The following is a 23,679-nucleotide window of genomic DNA, read 5'->3' as shown; positions in this document are numbered from 1 at the left end:
AAAAATGTGAAAATCTATGAAGGAACATTCTTCGAGACAAAAAATTGAAAGGCCCAGAAAATTTGAAGGATGACCCAAAAGAGAGCTCAAAAAACCTAGAAAGAATGTGTTGTTGGTTTTCGAATCTGTTGGCTTGAAAATTGAGACACAAAAATCGAGGCACCTAAAAAAAATGACGACAACTTAGTTGAGCTCTTGAAAAACCCACCAAAATTTTGGAATCAAAAAAATTTCCGAGCTCAAAAATTAGGGTTTGGTTTCGAAGAAAATCCTAGTCAATAGCTATTGAAGGTTGGATTTGCAGAAAAATGGAGTTATCTTGGAGAAAATGGTTGATTTTTTCCATGAAGATGGACATCCTTGAAGAAGCATTGTTGGAGACATAGGTTTAGACACCAAAAAAGGTGTTTATAGGCATGCTTTTGAAGAATAGAATGCAAAAAAATGTCTGCCAAAAAACAACGGTTTGAACCAGCAAGAATAGCTCCAAGAACAACGATAGCTACAGACGTGATTTGTAGAAGAAATGTCCTAGTCCAAACCTAAGGAACAAATATGATTTGCTTGAAAGAAAAAATTGAGTGGCAGATTAAGATTGATTTGTATTTGATGCTGTGATTTGCAATTATTTCCAGCTCGCCATTTCGCTCTTGCTTGGAGAAAATGTGAATTTCAGATCTTGAAACCCTGGCCAAGAAGAAGGTGAAAAATAGAGGAATTTCTTGAAGAAAGATGGAAACCCTAGACGGGATTACAAAACTCGGAAATAATTTCAAAATTTTTGTTGCAGATAATTTCAAAAGAAATTACTGAGTTTCAATTTTTTTTTTGAAGTATTGGCTCCGATACCATATTATGAGTACTTGGTAAAATACTTGCTTGTTATTAACATAGACTGAGAGGTCTATATTTACAAAAGAACAAAGTGATGTTTCCTTAAGAGACAATTGTAAAGAATAGAAACAATATTTTGTTCTAGCTAGAAGAAAGCTAAAAAAGCTAATCGATAACTACAACTAACTAAATATTAGAAACATTCTAATATTTACAACAAATTACAAATAGATTACCATTAACTAATAATAGACGTTTACCTATCATCGTAATAATACCCGTTAACCACATTTGGCTGTGAATGAAATCTTGATCTATCTTGTGTAAGTTTGGGCATTGGTGGAGAGGAGAAGCATTTACTGAGGCTTAACCACCCAACCACGGACCTAGTGTATCCCCTCTCACTCTCAACTAAGAATGGCCCTACCTTGCACGAGAGAGAGCATGGGAACACCATCTCATCCTAGTCTTAGAGTGTCAACCACTCAGCCAACTACACCTTGGATACCCTCCTGTCAATCTATCTATTCGATTGGTGACTATTTTGACCTCTAGTGATCAGAGTAGCATCAATTTCCACTAAACCTACCTTGGCTAGGGACTTACATGGACACTGTGTGCCCGATCACCCACAACATTCCTCGATGAAACACCATGAGTTGACAAAGTTATAGTTTTGTAGATTTATCTTTACTTTTCTTCTTTATATTATGACTGACATGACTCTTCAATTTTGCAGGACATTCCCACATAGTCCATTATTGCTTGATTCACACCTTTCATCTCAACCATACTTGATTGTTCTTGATGATCATTGGTGTACCCATCAAACATTCATGGTACTTACAAATTTCTAATTTACAGAACAAGTCTTCCCACTCCTTAAGGGGGGTTATTAAATGAGATTTGATACTATTCCCTGATTCAAATCATGACTAACATGCTAAAAGGTATACTGCAGAGAGGTAAGCCTTCCAATCTTATTGACATACAGATGCTTAATGTCCCTGTACTTGCAACTTCCCTCGGCTAATCAATACAAAAATATTTATTAAACAAGGCCATTATATGTTACAATAGACTTCGATTCTTACAGGGCCGTCCGGATTTTATATCAGAATTGGTTATGCGATAGAGAATCTTTCATGAGAAACAAACATGTAAAATTAAATAATATTTACATGCTCGATAACTATCTTTCAAATAAACCAAGCATGATATAAATGAAAAGCATTATGAGCAATTTGAGATGCAACCTGATGAGTATGAGATGCTGGAAATATGATGCAAATGACTGCGAGTTGCTATAGCAGAGGCCACTCAGAAATGTAATACCAAAGAAATTTCTATAATCTCTTGATTTTTCTCAATCATCCCCACTAAGGTGATATCGTACTGACAAGGCAATATTTGCAGAATAGTGTGATCAGGCATCTTATAGAATGAGGCTTGTTTACATGAAACTACAAGTCTGAGAAAGAGTTACGTGCATGGAAAGAAGGTACAAGGTGGTGAACAAGAGTTACAATCTTGAATTAAAATGCAAGGCCAAAATAATGAGTAAAGAGAATATAGCTGATGGCTCTAAATAATAACTCATTGTCATAAGTAATAAATTACTTCCCATGTTTTACTATAATGATATCTATTTTATTTACATACATTTGTATGTGTTATACACATATACGTACTTAAACATAATATTCCAAATATAGGCATTTTTTATGCAATCATTGTATTTCAAGTATACGTATACATACTTGTACGTCATATTTGAATATATCCATACATAAATATACATGTACGTAACATCTATAGATGTAAGTAAGTACCATGGGTACCATTATACTCGAACATGTCTGGCATTACAAGAAGGATTTGAGATTGACTCATTTTCTTAAAGGTAACATTTGTTTTCAATTCGCTTTATAGCACTAGTGAATATTCATACATGTTATTAAGCTTGTTGACCAAGTTAGCTCATGGTGGTCGCTTGACGTATGTCTAGCTTTTCCTAGCTTTCTTTCCCTGGCCATGATGGTTTAAATTCATCCTTGTTAACTTTCGTGGTAGGATGGTGCTCTCATATCCAATTCCCTATCTGCCAATGCATCCCCCTATCATTGCGCTACTTGCACAAAGAATTAGCATGGTGAAAGCATACTTCCACATCAATCAACCGAAATTAGTCATCATAACTAATAACCAAATTAAATTGAAATAGCAGGTAATTTAACTAACATCTTCCTCTTCACATGAAACATAACGATCAACAAATATTTCCATTCATATGAACTTCAAAATTGAGTAACTGATTTAATTAACTACTTGAAATATCAATGGTTAAATGAATATTTCAAAATCAACAAAATAGGGCATGTAACATTATTGCTCTTTTTTAATAATTTCTCGGCTAAACTTTAACATGGTATCAACGCCATGTTTGATATCAACAATAAAGGAGAATGTATAAGCCTATTGTTATGGTTTGGTAGTCATGTGATAAATCATTCATATCTGTGATTATCATATTGCTGGGAAATGCTCAAGGTTGAGTACGTACTCATCACTCAATGACATTCTCTATGTCTTATCAGTGTTCTATCTTCATTATATTTGATGTGGCAAGTTATGTTGTTATTGTTTCAAAACCATTTGAGTGTAACTAGAATCTGTCACTGTCTATATATACCGCTGGCACTGTGTTGTTTGAAGTTTGCTTAAATATAACAAAAGGGTTCATGCTGACTGGAATCCAAATATTCATGTGTGTTGAGATGGCATCATGGTTTATCAACTGTATGTACCTTGCTTGACCCCCGCATATTAATCAGAGCGACATATATCATTGATTCAAAGAGTCTTTTCTTCAGTTTTTCTCTGTAACAACTCCCAACGTGTTAAATCTGGCTCTAAATATTTTGTTATTACTGTGTCTCTCTCTTAATTGAGATGACATTTTATTGATTAAAAGCCTGCTATGATCACTGTGAATTCTATGTGAGCAGAATGGAGAGTCATGGTTTTGGTCTTTTCATTTTTTGTAGCAATGTCGATTCTCAATATCTGCGTTGAGAATTGAATGATCTTGATTTGTGCTTCATTCTTTATGTTTTTATGTTTTTATGATTGGTCTTGATAATATCATAACTAACAAGTGAAGGCATAATCAAATAAAACTAAATTGAGGATTTCAAGTTTGCAATACCCTAATTTCCAAAACCAGAATCCGCCTAGGGCAACATATGCAAAACCTAGGTTAGTCCACATATTCCACTTAGAGCACAAAATGTTATACCACTGTATCGTAATAACCAATACCATTTAGGGCAACAAAACCAATGTAACATTCCCTTTTTCTCATTGTCAATTAAATGTAAATAAGCAATATGTTTATATTCATATTCACATAAATGAAAGACAGTTACAACAACCATCAAGTAAGCCTAGCTCATGCATGTAGTTACATTTTATGTTCAATTAAAAATTGACTGGTCTAACTGATTTCCTAATACATTGAAAAAGGAAACTGATTAATAAGCATTGGAGGGAATAACTGATTAAACAATATTAACCATTAACATAACTTCAACTTGAGATTACAAATTCATAAAGTAAAATACATGTTACTAGAAGATGTTTGAATGCAGATCATATCCTTGTCTCATGCAAGTCTTGGCATCTGGTGGAGAGGAGAAGCATTTGCCAAGGGCTTAACCTCCCAACCGCAAACCCTTAAGTATCCCCACACAATCTCTATTGAGAAATGCCCTCCTTACCTTGGGATTTGGCTTGGGACACCACTATTCAGAAATTGTGCATCTTGCTGTTAAAATGTTCAACCCATGGTTCGGCTTGGCAACAAGACCTAATACAGTGGACTACCATGAGTTGACTTATTTATTTACGTCTGAGTATTGTTACTGATTTGTGTTTTACTTCTTCATGCAAGGATATTCCCATTCACAACCTTCATCTCGACTAGGCTGGTCCTCATGGATGAACGTCTGGGTGGTTCTTAAGTGATATCTGGTTTATGGAATATAAACATTGCCATCTTATCATGCCCAATCTGGCGTATGGCATTACAAAGAGATTATGATTCCCTTCAGACTAATTCAAATATCATATAGGTGCAACTCTCATCTCAAGGATATATTAGAAATACCTTTGCATGAGTCGACACTCTTTGACAGTGAACATATGCACAATTATACTCGAAATGTCATTATAGATATGATCTTTCATTAGCAAGATGACTACTACTGATATCACTTTCACAGAGAACACACACAAGCTGAGATCATTCCATCTCGAGACTCGAGAAATAATGAAGCCCTTTTTAATAGACAAATCGGGTAATTCAAGAGGATGACTTCTGAAAGATAAAGATAATTCAGATTATAATTGCATGACTTGAGAATGTTATAGTTCGATTTGAGAATGCAATTAATCAGTGCTGCTTATGCTGACTTTCCCGTGTAATTCTGACCTTGTGTCTGTTAATTCTGCAACTTATTAATCATTCTGATCTGACAGTACAGATTGTATGGATCAGAGTAAGTAATCTATGCCTTCCTTGTGATAGGCTAAATATATAAATTGCCCTGTCTTAGTAAGGATCAATGTCTCCTTTGGGTTATTTAGATAAGTCTAACTTATCTTTAGATTAGTTAGGATAAACACTAAGAATGTCTTTTCCCTTGAGCGCCAATTCTGGATAAATTAATCATGGGCGACCTAGATAGGGACATGTCTCTTACAGAGACATGCCCTTTGGTTTCATATTTATATAGGATGGAAATGTAGTTTAAGGACACACAAGAAATATAAGTCTGCTCCTTTAAGCAATTCTGCCTATACAAATTTATTGCAGAGATAAAACAAATTTCAGAACAGCATTTAATATTCTGATAACTCCTCCTACATTTAGAAGATAAAGAAGATCATCTACAACATTAAAGAAGGTATTATCCAATTCTGATTTAATAACAGAATTTGCAGAAACTTTACACGGTATCAAAGCTCTGGCAGTCGAACCTAGGCTCTGCAAATTAAATAATCAAACCTGATATATATCTAGCATCACTCTCCTATCTTCAATGTCATACACAATCAGACCTGAGGACATGTTTGGTGGGAAAGAACACTTTGATGCTTGGAAATTCAGAATCATGATGAAAATGATGTAAAACAATTTGTTGATTCAGCATCCAGACAACTTACTGTTGAACCTCAAAACTATTTGGAGTAAAGGAAATCAAAAAGCCATTTAGATCATATAAGATGGAGTGAAAAATGATATAGTACCCATGCTAACGAAACATCAAACAGCATTTGCTATGATGAATGCATTACTAAATGCATATGAGGTTAACAATGTAACTAGAGTTCTCGCACTAAAAAGACAACTAAATCACATACAAATAAAAAAGGGAGAATCGATGAATTCTTATTTCCTAAGGGTTGCCATCCTAAGAGATGAACTTGCAAGTATAGGAACCATCATTAATGACACGAAACTAACACTAATGGCTATAGATGGATTACCAGATTCATGGGAAACATTCGTAGAAGGAGTAAGTGCCAGAGATAATCTTCCCGACTTTAATAGACTTAAGGGAGATTGTCTTCAGGGAGAATCCAAAAAACTAAAGAAATGAGGAAAATTGAAAACAGAAGATGAAGAACTTCATGTTCTTAATACAAATTCCTATAAAGGCAAAAAGAAGCACTTCAAGAAGAAAAAGGGTAATCAAAAGAATGACAAACCTAAGAAAGATCTATCCAAAGTAAAATGTTTTAGATGCGGAAAATTCGGACACTATAGATTTAATTGCCCGGGGAATTCTAAATAGCAAGTGAACTGTACAAACATAACTAGCGAAGAAGATAACTATGATCCTGAGAATCGTGTATTGTATTCGTCACTATCAAATGAAGTATCAAGTAAAGCATGGGTGATTAATAGTGGATCATCTAGATATATAACATGATACAAAGAAGAACTAGACTCTTTATTAGAAACGACAAAGTCACCATTGGTGATAATTCAATGCATTCTGTCAAAGGAATTGGAAATTGCACCTTGAAACTAAAGTCAAGAAATTCTCTTCTTCTCAAAGGAGTACTCTATGTACTAGGAATAAAAATGAATCTAATCTCGGTTACAACACTTGAAGATGATGGACATAATGTTGCATTCATGGAAGGTAAAGTAATAACCTGGGCTAAGAACTCCTCATTTAAGAAAGCAAAAATTGATTGGTTAAAGAAAAGGGTATTTGTATGAATTAAATTCAGAACCTAGTCGACCCATTCAAGCCTTAATTCATGAAGTTGCGGATATCAATGAAATATGGCACTGAAGGTTAGGACATCTAAATTTCAAAACTTTATCAACTATGGAGAAGATAGTTATTGGTTTACCTAAACTAAATAAAGATCACTCAAGCATATGCAAAAGATGTGCTCTAGGTAAGAACACCAAAAGTCCATTTCATGATAGTACTAGAAAAACTAACAATGTTTTAGAATTAATCCACTCAGATTTATGTGGACCTATGTCTGTTCCTTCTCTTGGAGGATTCTAGTACTATGTACTTTTTATAGATGACTTCTCTTGGAAAACTTGGATTTACTTATTAAAATGTAACGAATCAGAAGGAATCCTGAAGAGATTTAAAGAATTTAAAACTTTAATTGAAAACTTATCAGGACATAAATTAAAACTCTTAGAACTGATAATGGAGGGGAATACACCTCATATTTGTTTAAAAGGTTTTGTAAAGAAACAGGAATTAAGAGGGAGTATACCGTTCCTTATAACTCACAGCAAAACAGGGTAGTAGAAAAGAAGAATAGAACAATTATAGAAGCTGATAGAGCTATGACATTTGATCAAAATCTACAATATTATCTTTGGGCAAAAGCCTCTTGTATTGCTGTCTATATTCAAAACATAAGCCCTCACTCCTACCTTAGAGATAAAATTCCTGAAGAAGTCTTTACTATTGTTAAACGCAGGATAAGTCATCTTAGGATTTCTGGGTGCCCTGTATATATCCGTATTCCAAAAGAAAAGAGAACTAAGTTAGAACCCTTCGGGAGTAAAGGTATTTTTGTAGGGTATAGTGAAACATTTAAAGTATATAAGATTTCCATACTTGGACAGAAAAATATTGAACTTAGTAGGGATGTAATTTTCGAAGAAGATTTAGCATTCAAAAGAGCCCTAAGTTCTGAAGAACCCTCTCCTTTACCTAGTTTTGAAAGAAATATTGAATCTGAGTCTCAGAGGGAGAACATGAAAGAAATTGAAGATGAAATTCAAAACCTTAATCTTGAAGAAACTCAAAATTCTAAGAAAAGACCACGTTGGGCCATTAAAATAGTAGAGGAAGCACATGACTTCGCTGCACTATCCGGAATAGTCAGAGAAAGCAAAAGACCCAAAAGATTTTTTAGTTATACAACAAACATAAATGATTTGTTTAAATCAGAACCAATCAATATTTCAGATGCTATTAAACATACAGCTTGGAAAGAAGCTATGACAGAAGAATACTAATCTATTATGAAGAATGATGTTTGAGAAATTGTTCCAAAACCTAAAAGAAAATTTGTTGTTTCTTCCAAGTGGATATTTAAAATAAAGCATGCTGCTGATGGTAGCATTGAAAAATATAAAGTCAGATCTGTAGCCATGGGATTCTTTCAGAAAGAAGGGATTGATTATGAAGAAACCTTTACTCCTGTTGCTAGATACACCTCTGTAAGAGCAACCCTAGCTATCACAACATCAAAGAGGTGGAAAGTACATCAGATGGATGTAAAAACAACATTCCTGAATAGAAAGATTATAGAAGAGGTATATTTGGAGCAACTTGAAGGATTTGAAACTCATGATTCTAACGTTTTTGTTTGTAGGCTCAAGAAAGCTCTCTATGGGCTTAAACAGACTCCATAGGCTTGGTATAAAAGAATTGATAAGCATCTCACTGGCTTAGGATTCTTCGAAAATGAAGCCGATCCAAATCTATATTATAAAAGGGATAAATATGATATGGTGATTTTGATACTGTATATTGATGATTTACTAATAACAGGTTATGATCATCTCATAGATCAATGCAAGAAAGATCTAATTAGAGAATTCGAGATGAAAGACTTGGGACTCCTTCATTACTTCCTAGGTCTGGAAGTACAACAAAATTTTGACAACATTATACTTAATCAAGGGAAGTATACATTAGATATTTTGAAGAGATTTGGAATGTGGAATTGCAAGTCTATGTCTTCTCCAATGGAGACTAATCTACATAAATTTAAAGAAGTAGCAGCAGAATCACCTTAGATTCTACTCTCTATAGACAGATAATTGGGTTCCTTATGTACTTGGTAAATACAAGACTCAATATATGCTATGCTGTCAATGCCTTAAAGTCAGTTTATGTGTGAGCCAAAGGAGATTCACCTAGTTGTAGTCAAACACATTATGAGATACTTACAAGGCACTTTTAACCTTGGGCTCAAATATGAGAAAGTTGACTTGGATCTTCGTGGATTCACTGACTCAGATTGGGGTGGAAGTGTTAAAGACAAAAAAAGTACTTCAGGATGTTGTTTCAGTTTAGGATCAGCAATGATAGCTTGGATATGCAGAAAATAGTCTTCAGTAGCACAAAGTTCCACATAAGCCAAATACATTGTAGCAGCGATGGCCTCTCGGGAAGTAGTTTGGCCGAGAAAGTTACTTGTGGGATTATTTGGTCAAGCTATGAATCCTACGATTATTCATTGTGATAATCAAAGTTCCATCAAGCTTTCGATGAATCCAATTTTCCATGATAAGTCCAAGCATATCGAAATTCGTTACCATTATGTAAGAGATATGGTAGACAGGAATATTGTAAAATTAGAATAGATTTGCACTGTAGATCAAACAACAAATATTCTCACCAAACCCCTCTCTAGGGTGAAGATAGATCACTTCAGGAAAAGACTTGGTATGGTTGAATTGTAATTCATTTGTATTCTTTAAATTATTAATAAAATAATTTTATTGTCAGGCTATTGATTGTTATGGGCTCCACCATTTGTATTTATTATTTTAGAGGTGAGGATCTCTGAGATAATGAACACTTGTATGAACGACATTATGAGAGATGACGATCTCTTAGATAATGTGCTAAACAATAGAGTTCTACTGTAAGATCTAGATGAGTTCAAGATCACATTGTGATGTAGACATTGCTATGTCTATAATTTACAATTTGGATAAAGGAAGAATTTTATTATTCTCCAGAGTTTATCCTGTATTTCGGTAGATCTCAACTCAGGATCATGTTGTGATATAGGAATACCATTACCCATGAGTCTCAACTTGGATAAATGAAGAATTTAATTATTCTTCGGATTTATCCTGTATATTGTATTCTTCGCAACATTGTTATCACTAGTATCAGTGATATGTCATATCACAGGTTTAGTAATATGACATAGTATCATGTGTTCATGACACCACATACTCTGAAGTTTGAAGATTCAGATAGATATAGAGTATCAATCTATACCTATTCATCTCAATTGATGATGCTAGATATGTTATCTTTTGGTATGATTTTTAAGTTAAGAGGGAGTGTTAATTCTGTAACTTATTAATCATGCTGATTTGATAGTACAGATCATACGGATCAGAGTAGGTACTCTATGCCTTACTTGTGATAGGCTAAATATATAAATTGCCTTGTCTTAGTAAGGATCGACATCTCCCTTGGGTTATTTAGATAAGTCTAACTTGTTTTTAAATTAGTTAGGATAAACAGTACCTAATGTCTTTTCCCTTGAGCCTCGATTTTGGATAAACTAATCATGGCCGACCTAGATAGGGACATGTCTTTTAGAGAGATATATAGGATGAAAATGTAGTTAAAATGACACACAAGAAATATAAGTCTGCTCCTTCAAGCAATTCGGCCAATACAAATTTATTGTAGAGATAAAACAAATTTCAGAATAGCATTTAATATTCTGATAACATCTCCTACATTCAGAAGATAAAGGAGATCATCTACAACATTAAAGAAGGTATTATCCAAGTCTGATTAAATAATAGAATTTGTAGAAACTTTACAGTGTCTACGTCTAGTATAGAGATGCTAGATAACTCGGCTAGTGCTCTGAGAGTAATTGCTGTATAGGACCACGTTCTAGTTTGGAAAGAGCATAAGCTATTGGAATAAAATGATTCGAGACAAAAGCAGAAAATAAAACCTAGAAGTGCCGACCGAGATGGTAAGAGGCAAATATATAAATAAATCTATAGCTGAGGCGGGCGTAGACATACAGTAATGTCCCCGCGTGCATGCTTAGTCACACAAAATATTTTTGGGTGGCAAGGCGTTTCTCAATGCCATTGGTTCCACAATTATGATGAAAATATAAGGCCCGATATTATAAAAAGAAAATAAGGAAGGTGGTTGTTCAAGGCAAAATATATAAGCTATCGCCGAGGTCCAAAATATTAAGGATAGCAACAATAATGTTTTTACTTTCATGCCTTAATATAATGATATCACCTTCTATATCCATGCTTGTGCGAGTAGCCTTTATATATAGATATGCATATATGTACATATATATCTGTTTGTGTATACAATTTATTAGAGATTACACATACATGCATACATATGTACATATTCTATACCCACACAAGTGTGAGTATAGATACGGTATTATTATATTAAGACATGATAGGATTTGCAAGATAAACTAAGATCATCTACATTATGAAGGTAATCTTTCTTTAAGTGAATTTTAATGATATAATTCAACTGGTTAGCTCATGGTTGTCCAAAGTATGCTCTTGCTTGCCTAACTGTTTACTCTTAGCCATGGTGGTTTAGGACTCATACCTATTTGCCCAATGATAAGTGGTTCCCCGTGCCCAAATCCTTCTCTGGCAATGCTTTCGCCTTCGCCACGTTATTGGAAGAAGGAATTCTCCACTATAATATCATACTCCACACATCTAACTACCATTTCACTTCCTATGAATGAGTAGCCAACTTTCCATGATAACATTCTAATAACATCATAATGATTAACTAACATGTCACCTTCATATGAAAGTATAACAATTAACCATCTTACCATTTCACATGATCATAGCTAATTTTACTCGTCAACTGACTTCACATGAAACCTCAATGGTTATATGAACATTTTCAAATTGAGCCAAAAATTGGGATGTGATGTTTGATAGAAGTTAGATAACCGTTTCAAATAGGGTGCTGGCTTGGCGCCAGTTAATATTGATTTTTCATATTGACTGTCTAATACCATTTTAGTTTACGTAGGCATGCCTTTATTGTGCTTTAACATGACATATTTTATTGTGTTGAGATTTTGCAAATTTCTGTGAAACTTTAATGGCAATTTCTTGATATTATTTGTTTGTGATTTTCTGTTACTGCTGCTCTAATGTTTTAGTTCGTATGTTTGGTTGGTCATCTTATTCACTTCATATAACCTTTGTGACTTGGCATAATAAATAGTTTAGCAACGTGTTTTCATATTATCTCTTAGCATTGTGTGATCTCTTTCTTGTTGTACCTGAAGTATTTCATAGATTTTATTTTTTATTTTTTCATGCTAATGTAAGCACCCTCATGTGTTGTTAGGATGATTTGGCATCAATTTGTTCATTCAAGAATGTCGCTCTGCTTTGTAGAGTCGTTGGTTACTATTATGGCATTGCAACATTTTAAGTTTGGTTTGATGAAGTCGTCAGTTCCTTTCCTTCGACAATTCATTTTTTCCTTCTTCGACAACCCCTCTTTATAATTTTGAGTCAATGGAATTATTGTGAATCGATTTTATTAAATTGGCAGGTCGATTTGATAACGACAGTTGCTTGGTCCTTCTTCTCATTGCTAAGGATATGGTATTGAATGAGTTGGGGCAATAACTTCTCCACCATTGTCTTATTTCAAATACTCATGACATCTTATTTTAGTCGATTAGTGGAATACATATATTGCTTTGTTTACTGATTTTTCCTTTTCCTTTTTTAAGCCATGGGCAATATTTCTATCGTGCATGTTTTTTGTGTATGTAGAATGATACGTGGACATTCATGACATTAGTTGTGTGAGTTTTCTGTGTAGTGTATGTGCATATTTTCCGTATATGTAGAATGATACTTGAAAAGGATTAGTATTCAAGGACATTAGCTGTATGAGTTTTCTATAATGTATGCATGTTGTCTTAGTTATTATCTTCTTCCAACAATTTATTTTGATATCATCCCTATTGAGCCTACAGGGAAGTCTATGTGAAAGAGATAAGTATATTGTGATATTGATTTTTGGTTATTGCACTAGGAACAATGTTTTGTTTTAGAATTGATCTCCATATATGAGTTATTAATTATTTTTTCTTGGTTTTAGCATGCAACAAGAAGCAATAAGATGAGGAGAGATCATGAACATGAGAATGTTGCTTTAATGATGCTAGCTTTAGGGGGAGATTGCATCAACTATCCTGTTGTGATGATCAAAGGTGTCCCTTTTGAGAGGGAGTTTGTATGCAATCTCAACCATTCTTATACATTTTCTTCCTTGTGAGAGAAGTTCGAGGTGCAATCCCTTCTTAATGAGAGAAGTTCAAGGTGAAATCTCTTGCTAATGAGTTCTCTGTGAGAGAAGTTCAAGGTGAAATCACCTATTCCATCCTCTATGAGTAGGTATGGTGAAACCACCCTTTGTGATGAGGCGTGGTGGAAATGCATTCCACTGAGGGAGAAGTCTGAGATGAAAGCCCTTGTTCCACCCTTTGTGATGAGGTATGGTGGAAATGCATTCTTCTCAGGGAGAAGTCAGAAGTGAAAGCCCTCGTTCCACTTTCTGTGCTGAGGCATGGTGGAAGTCATATGTGTGACTCCATGACTTCAATTTTATGTGCTTATGAAGTAACTATGATGATTCACGTTATGCTGAAATAACATGTTTAATGAGAATCTATGTGAGGAGAAATTATCATTGACATTTTTGGTTGTAGCTATGTGTGTCTACCATACTAAAGATCTATCCTACTAAGAGGAAGTGTTGAAGATTGTAGTTGCGATAGTGATCTTTATCTCTGATTTTATGAAATAAAAATATGACCATTATGGTCATCTTTAGCTGAAGAAGATATTTATGATAATATTTGAAATATTGGGGAGACGTGTCATGCAAAGAGGCATGCGTTTGAAAATTTGAAAAGACTTGTTTTTGGAAATTGAAGAGATCTTCTGTTGTGATGTGGAGAGTCTCTCAATTCTATATATATGTATGATTACTTTGTGTGTAAAATACATATACATCAAGTGGAAAATATTGTGCTTGTATATTTATTATGAATAAAAAATATATATTGCTGGTTTGGCTGGGTTTTTATCTACAAGTGGAAGGATTTTCCTAGGATAATCTCTTCTCTTTGCTGCATTTTTTTTTTTCCTTTTCGTATCGTTGTTTATCTTATAAATATTTGGGCTAAACATTAACACTTGTTTAATAGACTATTATCATATTTTGTTCTATTAATTATTACAGAAAATTTGAACCGACAAAGGACTGATGGCTCAATTTGTAGAGGACAACTAGACCAGTATTTGAGGGGTGTTTGATTTGAATAACAACCCATCTTTTAACAGTAGTTATTAGAGATAACTGTCTGGAGTCTGGACACACACAAACTTACACACTGTTATTTGAAGTTTACAAATGTAAAATATTAACCTTGTGTAAGGTTTAACTTTAAATCCCAAAACATCCATGGTCTGCATACTCAGTCTTGGAGTTTACCCAAAATACCACTTGAGAGGTACTGAGTTCTAGTCCTATCCATTTTATGTTGGCTTGGTATTAGACACATCCATACAGAAGTTTATATTGAAATGATAATTGATTATTCTTCAATGTTAAACAAAGGAGAGGAATACTCTTTACATAAGCAATTACAAGATCTTTCCATTACAAAAACGAAAGGAGAACTAAAGACAAAATATAAAGTTTATAAACTAACTAAACAACTTAAAGAGTACAAAGTTAATAAAAAGTAACTAACAACTTAAAAGAAAGTTACTTACATGACCATTATACTAAAAATTACAATATTCCTTTAATATTCTCCCTTAATGTTCATTCTACTAACTATTCTATTGAAGGCTTGATATAATTGGTATGTTATTTGGCTATAAATGCATAGAAGGTTGAGTCCTCTTCTAAACTCTCCGCACAATGAGCCTGTTGCTGATACCTTCACTGGTGAGAATTTTGATCAGCCAACTGTCACTTTAACACTCTCCCTTAATGGCCAATCTACTAACTGTTCAATAGAAGACTTGACATAATTGGTACATCAATTGGGCATGAATGCATAGAAGATTGACTCCTCTTCTGAACTCTGCATAATGAGCTGGATGCTGATACCTTCCTTGGTGGGGATTTTGTTCAGCCAAATGCTTTTTGCTGAACTTTAACATAATGAAGAATAAGAACAATTTGGTTGCCTTCCAACATGATGTTAACAAAGCCATCCCGCTCATTGTCCAGAGACCAAGAACAACTTCTCAAATAACTTCAATTTTTGTTGATAACATATCAACAAAAAAACTCAAAAATGTCTATTTTGTAGAGTAACATGGGGACTCGCACCCCCGTCCCAAACCTTGAAATATCCGTCCTATAGATATCCTCGCACTAGGTACTTGAGTGCCCAAGTACCCCCGCCTCCACCATTCCACAACCATGCCGCCGCTAGGATGGGTACTTAAATTTCTATTTGAATTTTGATTTTTGACTGTTACTATTGGGTATGCAATATGTTACTATGTTGAATGTTCAATGGTTCTAGTTCATGTTGCAATTTTGTTATGTTCAAATATTTTAACTCGTTGTGTTCTATTGAAACATCATTTTATAGCTAGCATATCAAGTTTTATATGTATACTATACAATGCACTTCCCTACCCTGTCCTCCCTCCACTGCCTCGAAAATGAGGCCCATTTTACCCCCGTCCTGGAAAGTTGTCCCGGTGTCCCGTCATCTTGACGTACCCTAGTATTTGTGTTACATTACTATTTTGCCAAAACATGTATAACAAAGCTGCTGCAAAACACCACTGTGATTTTGTGGAAATCAGCAAACCCTCGATGCAATGCTGAGATCACACAATTTTGTGAGAAAATGATCAAGATCTCTGGTACATTTGTAAGAACACCATGTAACCTAGAAACCCTAGGTAATTTTCTATCAGAAATTTCAATTCTATGAAAAATTACTGGAAACCTTTTGTCAAGGAAGATAAGGCATGATTTTGCGGAAAAATAAACACAAACCTTCGTTTTAAGGGAGGATGGTAAAAACCAATATTTTTTTTTTAATCATAAAAAAACCGGCAAACCCATGACAAAGAAAACCATACCCATCTTTTTGGCAAAAAAAAACAAAACCATTCTACATTAGAAAATAATGTATAAAACCCGTCCAAGATTTGAAAAATGCGATGCTTTAGGAAACCATGGAAAAAATACTGGAGTTTTCTTGAAACAAAAAATAGACCAAAAGTTCTTCAAAATCTTCGAAAAATTTCATTACGAAATGTTCAGGGAATTAAAATAATTCTGCCAAAAAACCTCTTTTGGTTTAAAAGAAATTGGGGAGCAAAGTAGAAATTTCTTCATTTTTTTAAGGTAAACTACAAATTTTATTAGAAAAATTTGCAAAAAGACAACCTTTGCTTTGATACCATGAAATGATACTTGATTGTTGTTCAATGCTAAACAAAGGAGAGGAATACTCGTTAAATAAACAATTACAAAAGATCTTTCTAGTATGGAAATGATTGAGAACTAAAGATAGAGTAGAAAGTTACTGATTTAATTAAATAACTGAAAGAACTAAGGTTTCTTACATGACCATTATGCTAAATATTTTCATATTAATTTATTATATGGAAAGTTCACAATGTTTGAAATTAAAGGTAGCAAAACAAGGGTGTTATTTCTAAACACCAGTATAGCCCCAAGGTGTTAAAACCACCAACCAATGCAATTATTTACAATGAGGTCAAAGAAGACATTTGACACCAGAATTGCAACAGAACTAGTAGCATACATCAAGAGTAGGTACACAACTCAGCTCCAAATCAATCGGATCCGATCACCTCCTGGCCCCTTATAGATAGTAGGGATGCCCATGGAGAGGAGAATGAGAGTTTATAGAGTGATTTTTCTTTTGCCGTTGGACAACTGTACAAGGAATACTGTGAAAGGTGTTCCTACCACAAGAGGAGGGTGGAGGAGCCCCCAAAGAGAGAATGGACAATAACCCCAAGAACGAAGTGTTGGCAATGCTAAACATTAATAGTTGAAGGCTGGGGCAGATTAAGAATAGTTGCTGTCAGAGAAGTGTCTACGCTACTAGAGGGGGCTGAAACAACAATAGGAGGGGGATTCAGATCCACCGGGACATAATCAACACCACCTTGGGGGAGACATCATTAGCTTGTAAAGAGTTGTCAGAGACTAGGATAGTCAAATGATTATTATTTCTGATCTTTCACCAAGTTTCAACAACTTTAAAAGGTAAGAGAGAACAATCAGTAGCCATATTACAAGTAGAAAAGCACTTTTTGCATTGAAAGGGGAGGCCCTCATAATCTAATGATTGGGTCCAAGACTTGTACCCAACCATGAGAACCACACCCCTTAGAAGGGATGTGGAAATATCAATGTCAACTAGAATGCAAGCAGGTAGAGGGGGCCATTGCAGTCTTAAGTGTCATCTAACTTTAACAAGGGTCTACGCTACTAGAGGGGGCTGAAACAACAATAGGAGGGGGATTCAGATCCACCGGGACGTAATCAACACCACCTTGGGGGAGACATCATTAGCTTGTAAAGAGGGGTTAGTAGAGGAGTCAGAGACCAGGATACTCAAATGATCATTATTTCTGCCATTTCACCAAGTGTCAACAACTTTAAAAGGTAAGAGAGAACAATCTTTAGCCATATTATGAGTAGAACAGTACTTTTTGCATTGAAAGGGGAGGACCTCATAATCCAACGATTGGGTCCAAGACTTGTCCCCAACCATGAGAACCACATCCCTCAAAAGGGATGTGGAGATATCAATGTCAACTAGAACGTGAGCAAAGGTACAGGCGGCCATTGCAGTCTTAGTCTCACCTACCATTAACAAATAACCAATACAGTTGCTAATGGTCTCAAAACAAGAATTTTCCCAAAAATAAAGAGGAAGATTAAGGAGACAAACCCATATTGGACTCATGGTGCAGTTCAATAAGAGGGTTAAAGGAGTTTGTCTAGGGTTTGGCCAAGAGAGAATGATTTCCCTATACCCACAGTTTGCCCAATACAAATCATGTTCTTCAGCAAAAGTAAAACCAACAATAAAGATCTTTTTTGCATAGGGAAAAGCTTGATGTTACTTTAGACTTGAGATCTCCAAGAACCCTTCACCCAATGATGTAGATTGAGAAGAGAGGGCTAAAAACCAGTGAATTTACATACCAACCTACAATGTTGGTAGAAATCTACATTATCCCCCACATTTGGACCGGACACCATCACAGGGGAGGTCTTGGCATAGAAATTCGAAGGAGCTTTCACCATTGTAGTGCACCAGATTTGGCAGGACTAGCATAGCTTCACCCACCAGCAGCAAAAGATTTTAGGGGAGGAACCCCAACCTTCAACAATCCTTCACCCAATGATGCAGATCGAGAAGAGAGGGTGAAAAACCAGTGAATCTACATACCAACCCACAATTTTGGTAGAAAGCTACATTATCCCCCACAGTTGTACCAGACACCATCACAGGGGAGGTCTTGGCACAGGAACTCAAACTAGCTTTCACCTATGTAGTAGTGGCACTAGATTTGGCAGGACTAGCGTAGCTATGTCCACCAGCAGTAAAAGAGTTTAGGGGAGGAACCCCAACCTTCACCCTAGAAGTGGAGACCCCTCCACCAGTAATTGGAGCAACAAGAATCTTAGAGCCATTAACAGTGAGCAGAGGGGACAGACTTTGCACACCCAAACCCCAACTCAAAGAGAGGAGGGTTAGAAGATCAAAGAGCAACACACCCAGATGGCCTAGCAGAGTACACAGCCATTGGAGGGGAAGCCCCTACCGAAGATCCCAGCCCAAGGGCTTTTGTTGTGGCCAAGGATAATAGAGCAGGGGCAAATGGAGCCCTGGGCAGATTCAAATTGCGAGCAAAGCGGGAAACAAACGACTCCACTTGCAACAACTTCATTCCTGACGACAAAAAAAAAATGAAAAAAATTAGCAATATTGTTCAAAAGTGACCATTAAACTTGCTAACCAAAGTGCTAAGATTTTCGGAAAACAGTTTGGTTGGTGTTTATATGGTGATTATTTTCTTTAGAACATGATTTCTTTCATCTTATTAGTATGTCAAAGCCAAGATCCATTGTAGTCTTGGTTCATAAAAGTTCACAAGTTGTAGCAAAATGTCCAGAGGAGTCCATAATATTGTCCAAAAATGACTACTCTCTGCCAGCCAAAATGAATTCCAGATGATGTAAGATTAATCTCTTTGCTATTTGTCTTGTAAAGGCCTTGTGCGGGGGGGTGGGGAGAGAGGGAGATCATTTGGCTAGGCATTGAGTCACTTCTTTCTCTCACACAAGTTGATTGGCAGCCTCCTAAAATTTCTGTTGATTGAGCTTAGATCACTTCTTTCACTCTCTCAAGGTGATTGGTAGCTTCTTAAAAATTCTGTTGGATTGGCTTCTTACAATATAGAGGGCAGAATACAGCTTTGTGTTGTCAAAATATTTTTTTTATGATTACTAGATATGCTTCACAGATAACTACTCTCAACGAACCTTTCCACATTGCCCACCAAAATATGAAGCTGTAAATCATCATATCGCTATTATTTTCTATCATAACAAATTGACTTCATTGCAACCCTTGTGGCATATATAGTCAAGCGTTGCATTTCTTAAATTCTTGCTAGGTAGTGACTCAAGATCAAGCAAATTATCACAAAAAATGAAACATCTTTTATTTACATTTAGATTCTTGAACTCCTCAAATGAGAAACATATTGTTGTAATGGTAGAGCTTGCAGATATAGAAGAAATGACTGTACTTTTTAATTATAGTAAATAGGTAAATTGAATTTTTACGAGTGCAACTGTATGGATTACAACTGATTGTTTTGTAGATTATATTGACTGCTTAGTTACTGGATTCATGCCCTAGAGGCTGGATCCGGATCCGGATCCGGTGGCTGGATTTGTCCGGATTTTTAATTTTAATTAATTAATTAATTTTTCCGATTATTTTCTTATAATCATTATGGATTTGATCCATAGATTCATACCAGAATCATAGATCCATACTATGAAATGATTTAGAATCATAGATTCATACTATGAAATGATTTAGAATCATAGACTCATACTTTGAAATTATTTAGTTTTAGAATTATGTATATTTTTCTCATTTTTTAGTATATGTAAAGCGCACGCGCGCACACACACACATATATATACACGAATCCTCCACAAATCATAATTGGAAAAAAAAAATCACGAATCCACGGATCCAATTCACATGCCTGAATCAGATTCGTTTGACGAATCGGTAACTAAGAGTTTTTAGGGTACACTAGCAGCTTAGAGCCACTTGTGTTTGCTTTACCTGCCAGACAGAGAGAGATTATGATTAAGCCCTATTTGTATGTACTTTGAGGACCTCCTTGGATTAAAGCCTCAGCCATAACAAAATTTAGGGGAACGTTTCTTAACAGACTCTGAAGGGTTGAACAAGCATCCTTAGGATCTATGTTCTAATGTTCTTTCAAAATTTATATTAGTTTTCTACCAGTAGCAAGGATGGAGGGAAAATCTGAGGAATGGACACAAGTGGGTGGTCAATTGAAGCTATACTATTTTGTTTCAGTTTCTAGTTCATTGCTTAGTCTAGATTTTTTTGTGAGTGCTTAGCAGCCATGTTAGCTTTTCTAAAAACACCAGTATATATATTGGGCAGGCACCATTGGCAACTTCAGCTGCAACTTTACACCACACATTGTCTGGATTTAGTGGGCCTGTTCAAATGCGACCTCAGGTGCCTTCAACACCACCTTCCACAATGGCTGGCTCTCAGATCAAGACACCACCCAAAAAAATGTTGATCGGACAGAAAAAGCCTTTTGATGCCAGTGGCTCTTCCATGCAACTTGCAAAGTAAATCTTTAGTCACATCTTTTGTTATTGGCCACTGTGTATTAGACATGTTGAGATACATTGATAATAATTATTAGATTAACACAATATGCACTTGTCATGTTCATTTTCATGGACAAGGAATATTTCTTTGTTCTGTCTTTGAAGTGATGCCATCTGTGTTTCTTGTTGTATATGATGATTTGGTTTTCTGTGCAATGCAGTAAAAAACAAAAAGTGTCTGCAGGTTATCTCGATCAAAGCATTGATCAACTTAATGATGTTACTGCTGTCAGTGGAGTGAACTTAAGGGTATTGTAACTGCTCCTCGCATTTATACAACATAAAGCACATTTATATGGATCATGTAATAAACTGTAGATATAAAACCATATCTTTCTTGATAATTACTTACATTCTGTGTGTTCAGGAAGAGGAAGAGCAGTTGTTTGCTGGACCTAAAGAAGAAAGCCGTGCAACAGAAGCAATGAGAAAGGTTGTGCAAGAAGAGGAGGAGAGATTTTTTTTACAAAAAGGATCACTCCGTGCGAAATTAGCTGGAATCAGTATAATTTCTCAAACTCGCTTTTGCCAAGTTAGAGAACACGATATTTGTTGGAATGTGCATTCTTGTGGCAATTTAAGTACACTTAAATTTAGAAATGGTTGCTAGATATAAGCGGATTATGTTTGTCTTGTTTCATATTGATGATATAATTTCTTAATGGATTAAAACAAGAGATATTTGATTATTTTCTTAATAAATCCTTATTCTCTTTGGCAGTGGCAAAATATGGTATCAGATATGTTAGCAGTGACAGTGAGCGTTGCTTGTCACTGGTACATGATATTAGTCTTGACTAAATATGCAGTTATAGGTTCTGCTTCCATGTTTTCAAAAAGTTGATATCATGTTCACTTTGCAGTGCGTTGAGGAACGGTTACGAACAATGATAGGTCACCTGATCAGATTGTCTAAACAGGTAATTACCTTGCACATGTTTCTAGGTGAGATATCTGTAAGAAAATCCAAATGTTTTCTAATCATGTTTGGACATTTGCAGAGAGTTGATCTTGAGAGGGCCAGCCATAAAGTTACTATAACATCTGATGTGCGATGCCAAATTCTAGCAATGAATAAAAAAGCAAAGGATGATTTGGAGAAGAAACAGGCAGAAGAGGCAGAAAAAATTCGAAAACTAAATGAGGCAAGTACATAAACTAAGAAGTATGTCAAATCCCTTGTTGATTTCCCTTAAAACTCCAAACATTGCCCAAAAAAATTTTGACCAACAGTTTTCTTGTAATTAATTTGTCAAAATTTGGTATTAACTTTCAAGAGATTGCTAGGTTATGTAGAAAACCATTTTACACATACAAGTGAATATTGATATGCCCAAGTTACGTTCCCAGCAAGCAATAGCAGAGATATAAAATCATTCTGGTTACAACTGTCAGTTTTACTGCTATTATTCCACAGATTGCAAATCAATATCATTGTTCTATTAATCTTTCATCATCATTTACATAAGGAATTAATTAAAAGACTACAGAAATTGTGCACCGTTTAGATGAATGGAAGAATATAAGATTCAGATGACTGCCGCAATCTATTCAGAATAGAACTGGGTGCCAATTTCTCCTCGGGATTAATTTCTCAGGAATATATGTACCACAGTTATTTGCTATCCTGTAGTTTGCTATGACTCTCAGTGTGCTGTCAAATCTTGGAATAGATTTAGAGACAAAACCCTTGTTAACTCTCTGATGGAATATCATCTGCCTGGTACTAGCCGCCTCTGAATTGTGCACATTCCATATCACTGCCTCTTCGCCGGAAAGAAGGTTAACTTTACAAAATTTGTTAACTTCTGAGTTTGTTGTTTAATACAGAACTTTGGCTATTATTTGTCGCACATCAGCGTTGATTGTTGACAGAGCATACCACCAATCAATCCACGTTTCTTCCTCTGCTTATTATGTCATCTTTTAATAGGTACTGGTTATTCAACTCTTGCCTTTCAATAACCATCGATACTGGAGATCCGTATTAGACATCACCAGTGGTCGCTTACCATATTTTGCAGGACACCACTAATCTTTTCTTATCTGTGGTTTTCCTTGGAATGCTTGCCAAAGAATTATGCAGCAGCATAATTTCTGACGAATTCCTACTTTCATATTCCCTCTGACAGACTCTGCGCTGACAGTATTCGGACTGCCTTCATAGTTTGACTTTATTCACCAACATTGCACCATATTTCTACAGATCTCTCTCACAGAGATTAGATGGTTATAATACGGAATGGGCAGATCATTCCTCCTTGATATGACACCCCACCACAACCATTAGACCAGTTCTTCACTGAGGAAATGATTAGCAATCCCAACTTGGGGGTATTATTCACATGATTTTATTAATTAATCCAATTTCCAACCTTTTTTCTTCATTTTCCCTAGAGTCTCTTTGTAGCCAAAGGATTATCGTAAATAACTTCATTCCAGAACTGTAAATTAATCAAACTTTATAACTGATTATTTAATATTAGTTTTGATACGTTGACTAATA

The 23,679-nt window shown here is 35.3% G+C and overlaps 1 protein-coding gene across 6 annotated transcripts in view; it reads left to right on the top strand.

Annotated features, from left to right (window-relative positions):
• The window catches only part of LOC149541407 (uncharacterized), a 109,754-nt gene that overhangs the window by 55,480 nt on the left and 30,595 nt on the right, over positions 1-23,679 (top strand). For 5 of the 6 annotated variants that reach the window (XM_089796677.1, XM_089796679.1, XM_089796675.1 and 2 more), the window contains 6 exons: positions 20,935-21,131; positions 21,335-21,422; positions 21,541-21,676; positions 21,895-21,950; positions 22,037-22,093; positions 22,175-22,318. In XM_089796677.1, coding sequence (XP_089652803.1) covers positions 20,935-21,131; positions 21,335-21,422; positions 21,541-21,676; positions 21,895-21,950; positions 22,037-22,093; positions 22,175-22,318 — 678 coding nt within the window. Of the gene's footprint in view, positions 1-20,934; positions 21,132-21,334; positions 21,423-21,540; positions 21,677-21,894; positions 21,951-22,036; positions 22,094-22,174; positions 22,323-23,679 lie in introns of all 6 variants that reach the window. The other variant, XM_089796678.1, reaches the window with a different exon arrangement.

The sequence above is a fragment of the Cupressus sempervirens genome, chromosome 8 (genome assembly GCF_028749045.1).
Source record: "Cupressus sempervirens isolate cs-2001-9-10 chromosome 8, ASM2874904v1, whole genome shotgun sequence".
In the NCBI taxonomy this organism is placed as follows: Eukaryota; Viridiplantae; Streptophyta; class Pinopsida; order Cupressales; family Cupressaceae; genus Cupressus; species Cupressus sempervirens.
The sequence above is the reverse complement of the archived record's forward strand: the minus strand, read 5'-3'. Positions and strand labels throughout refer to the sequence as shown.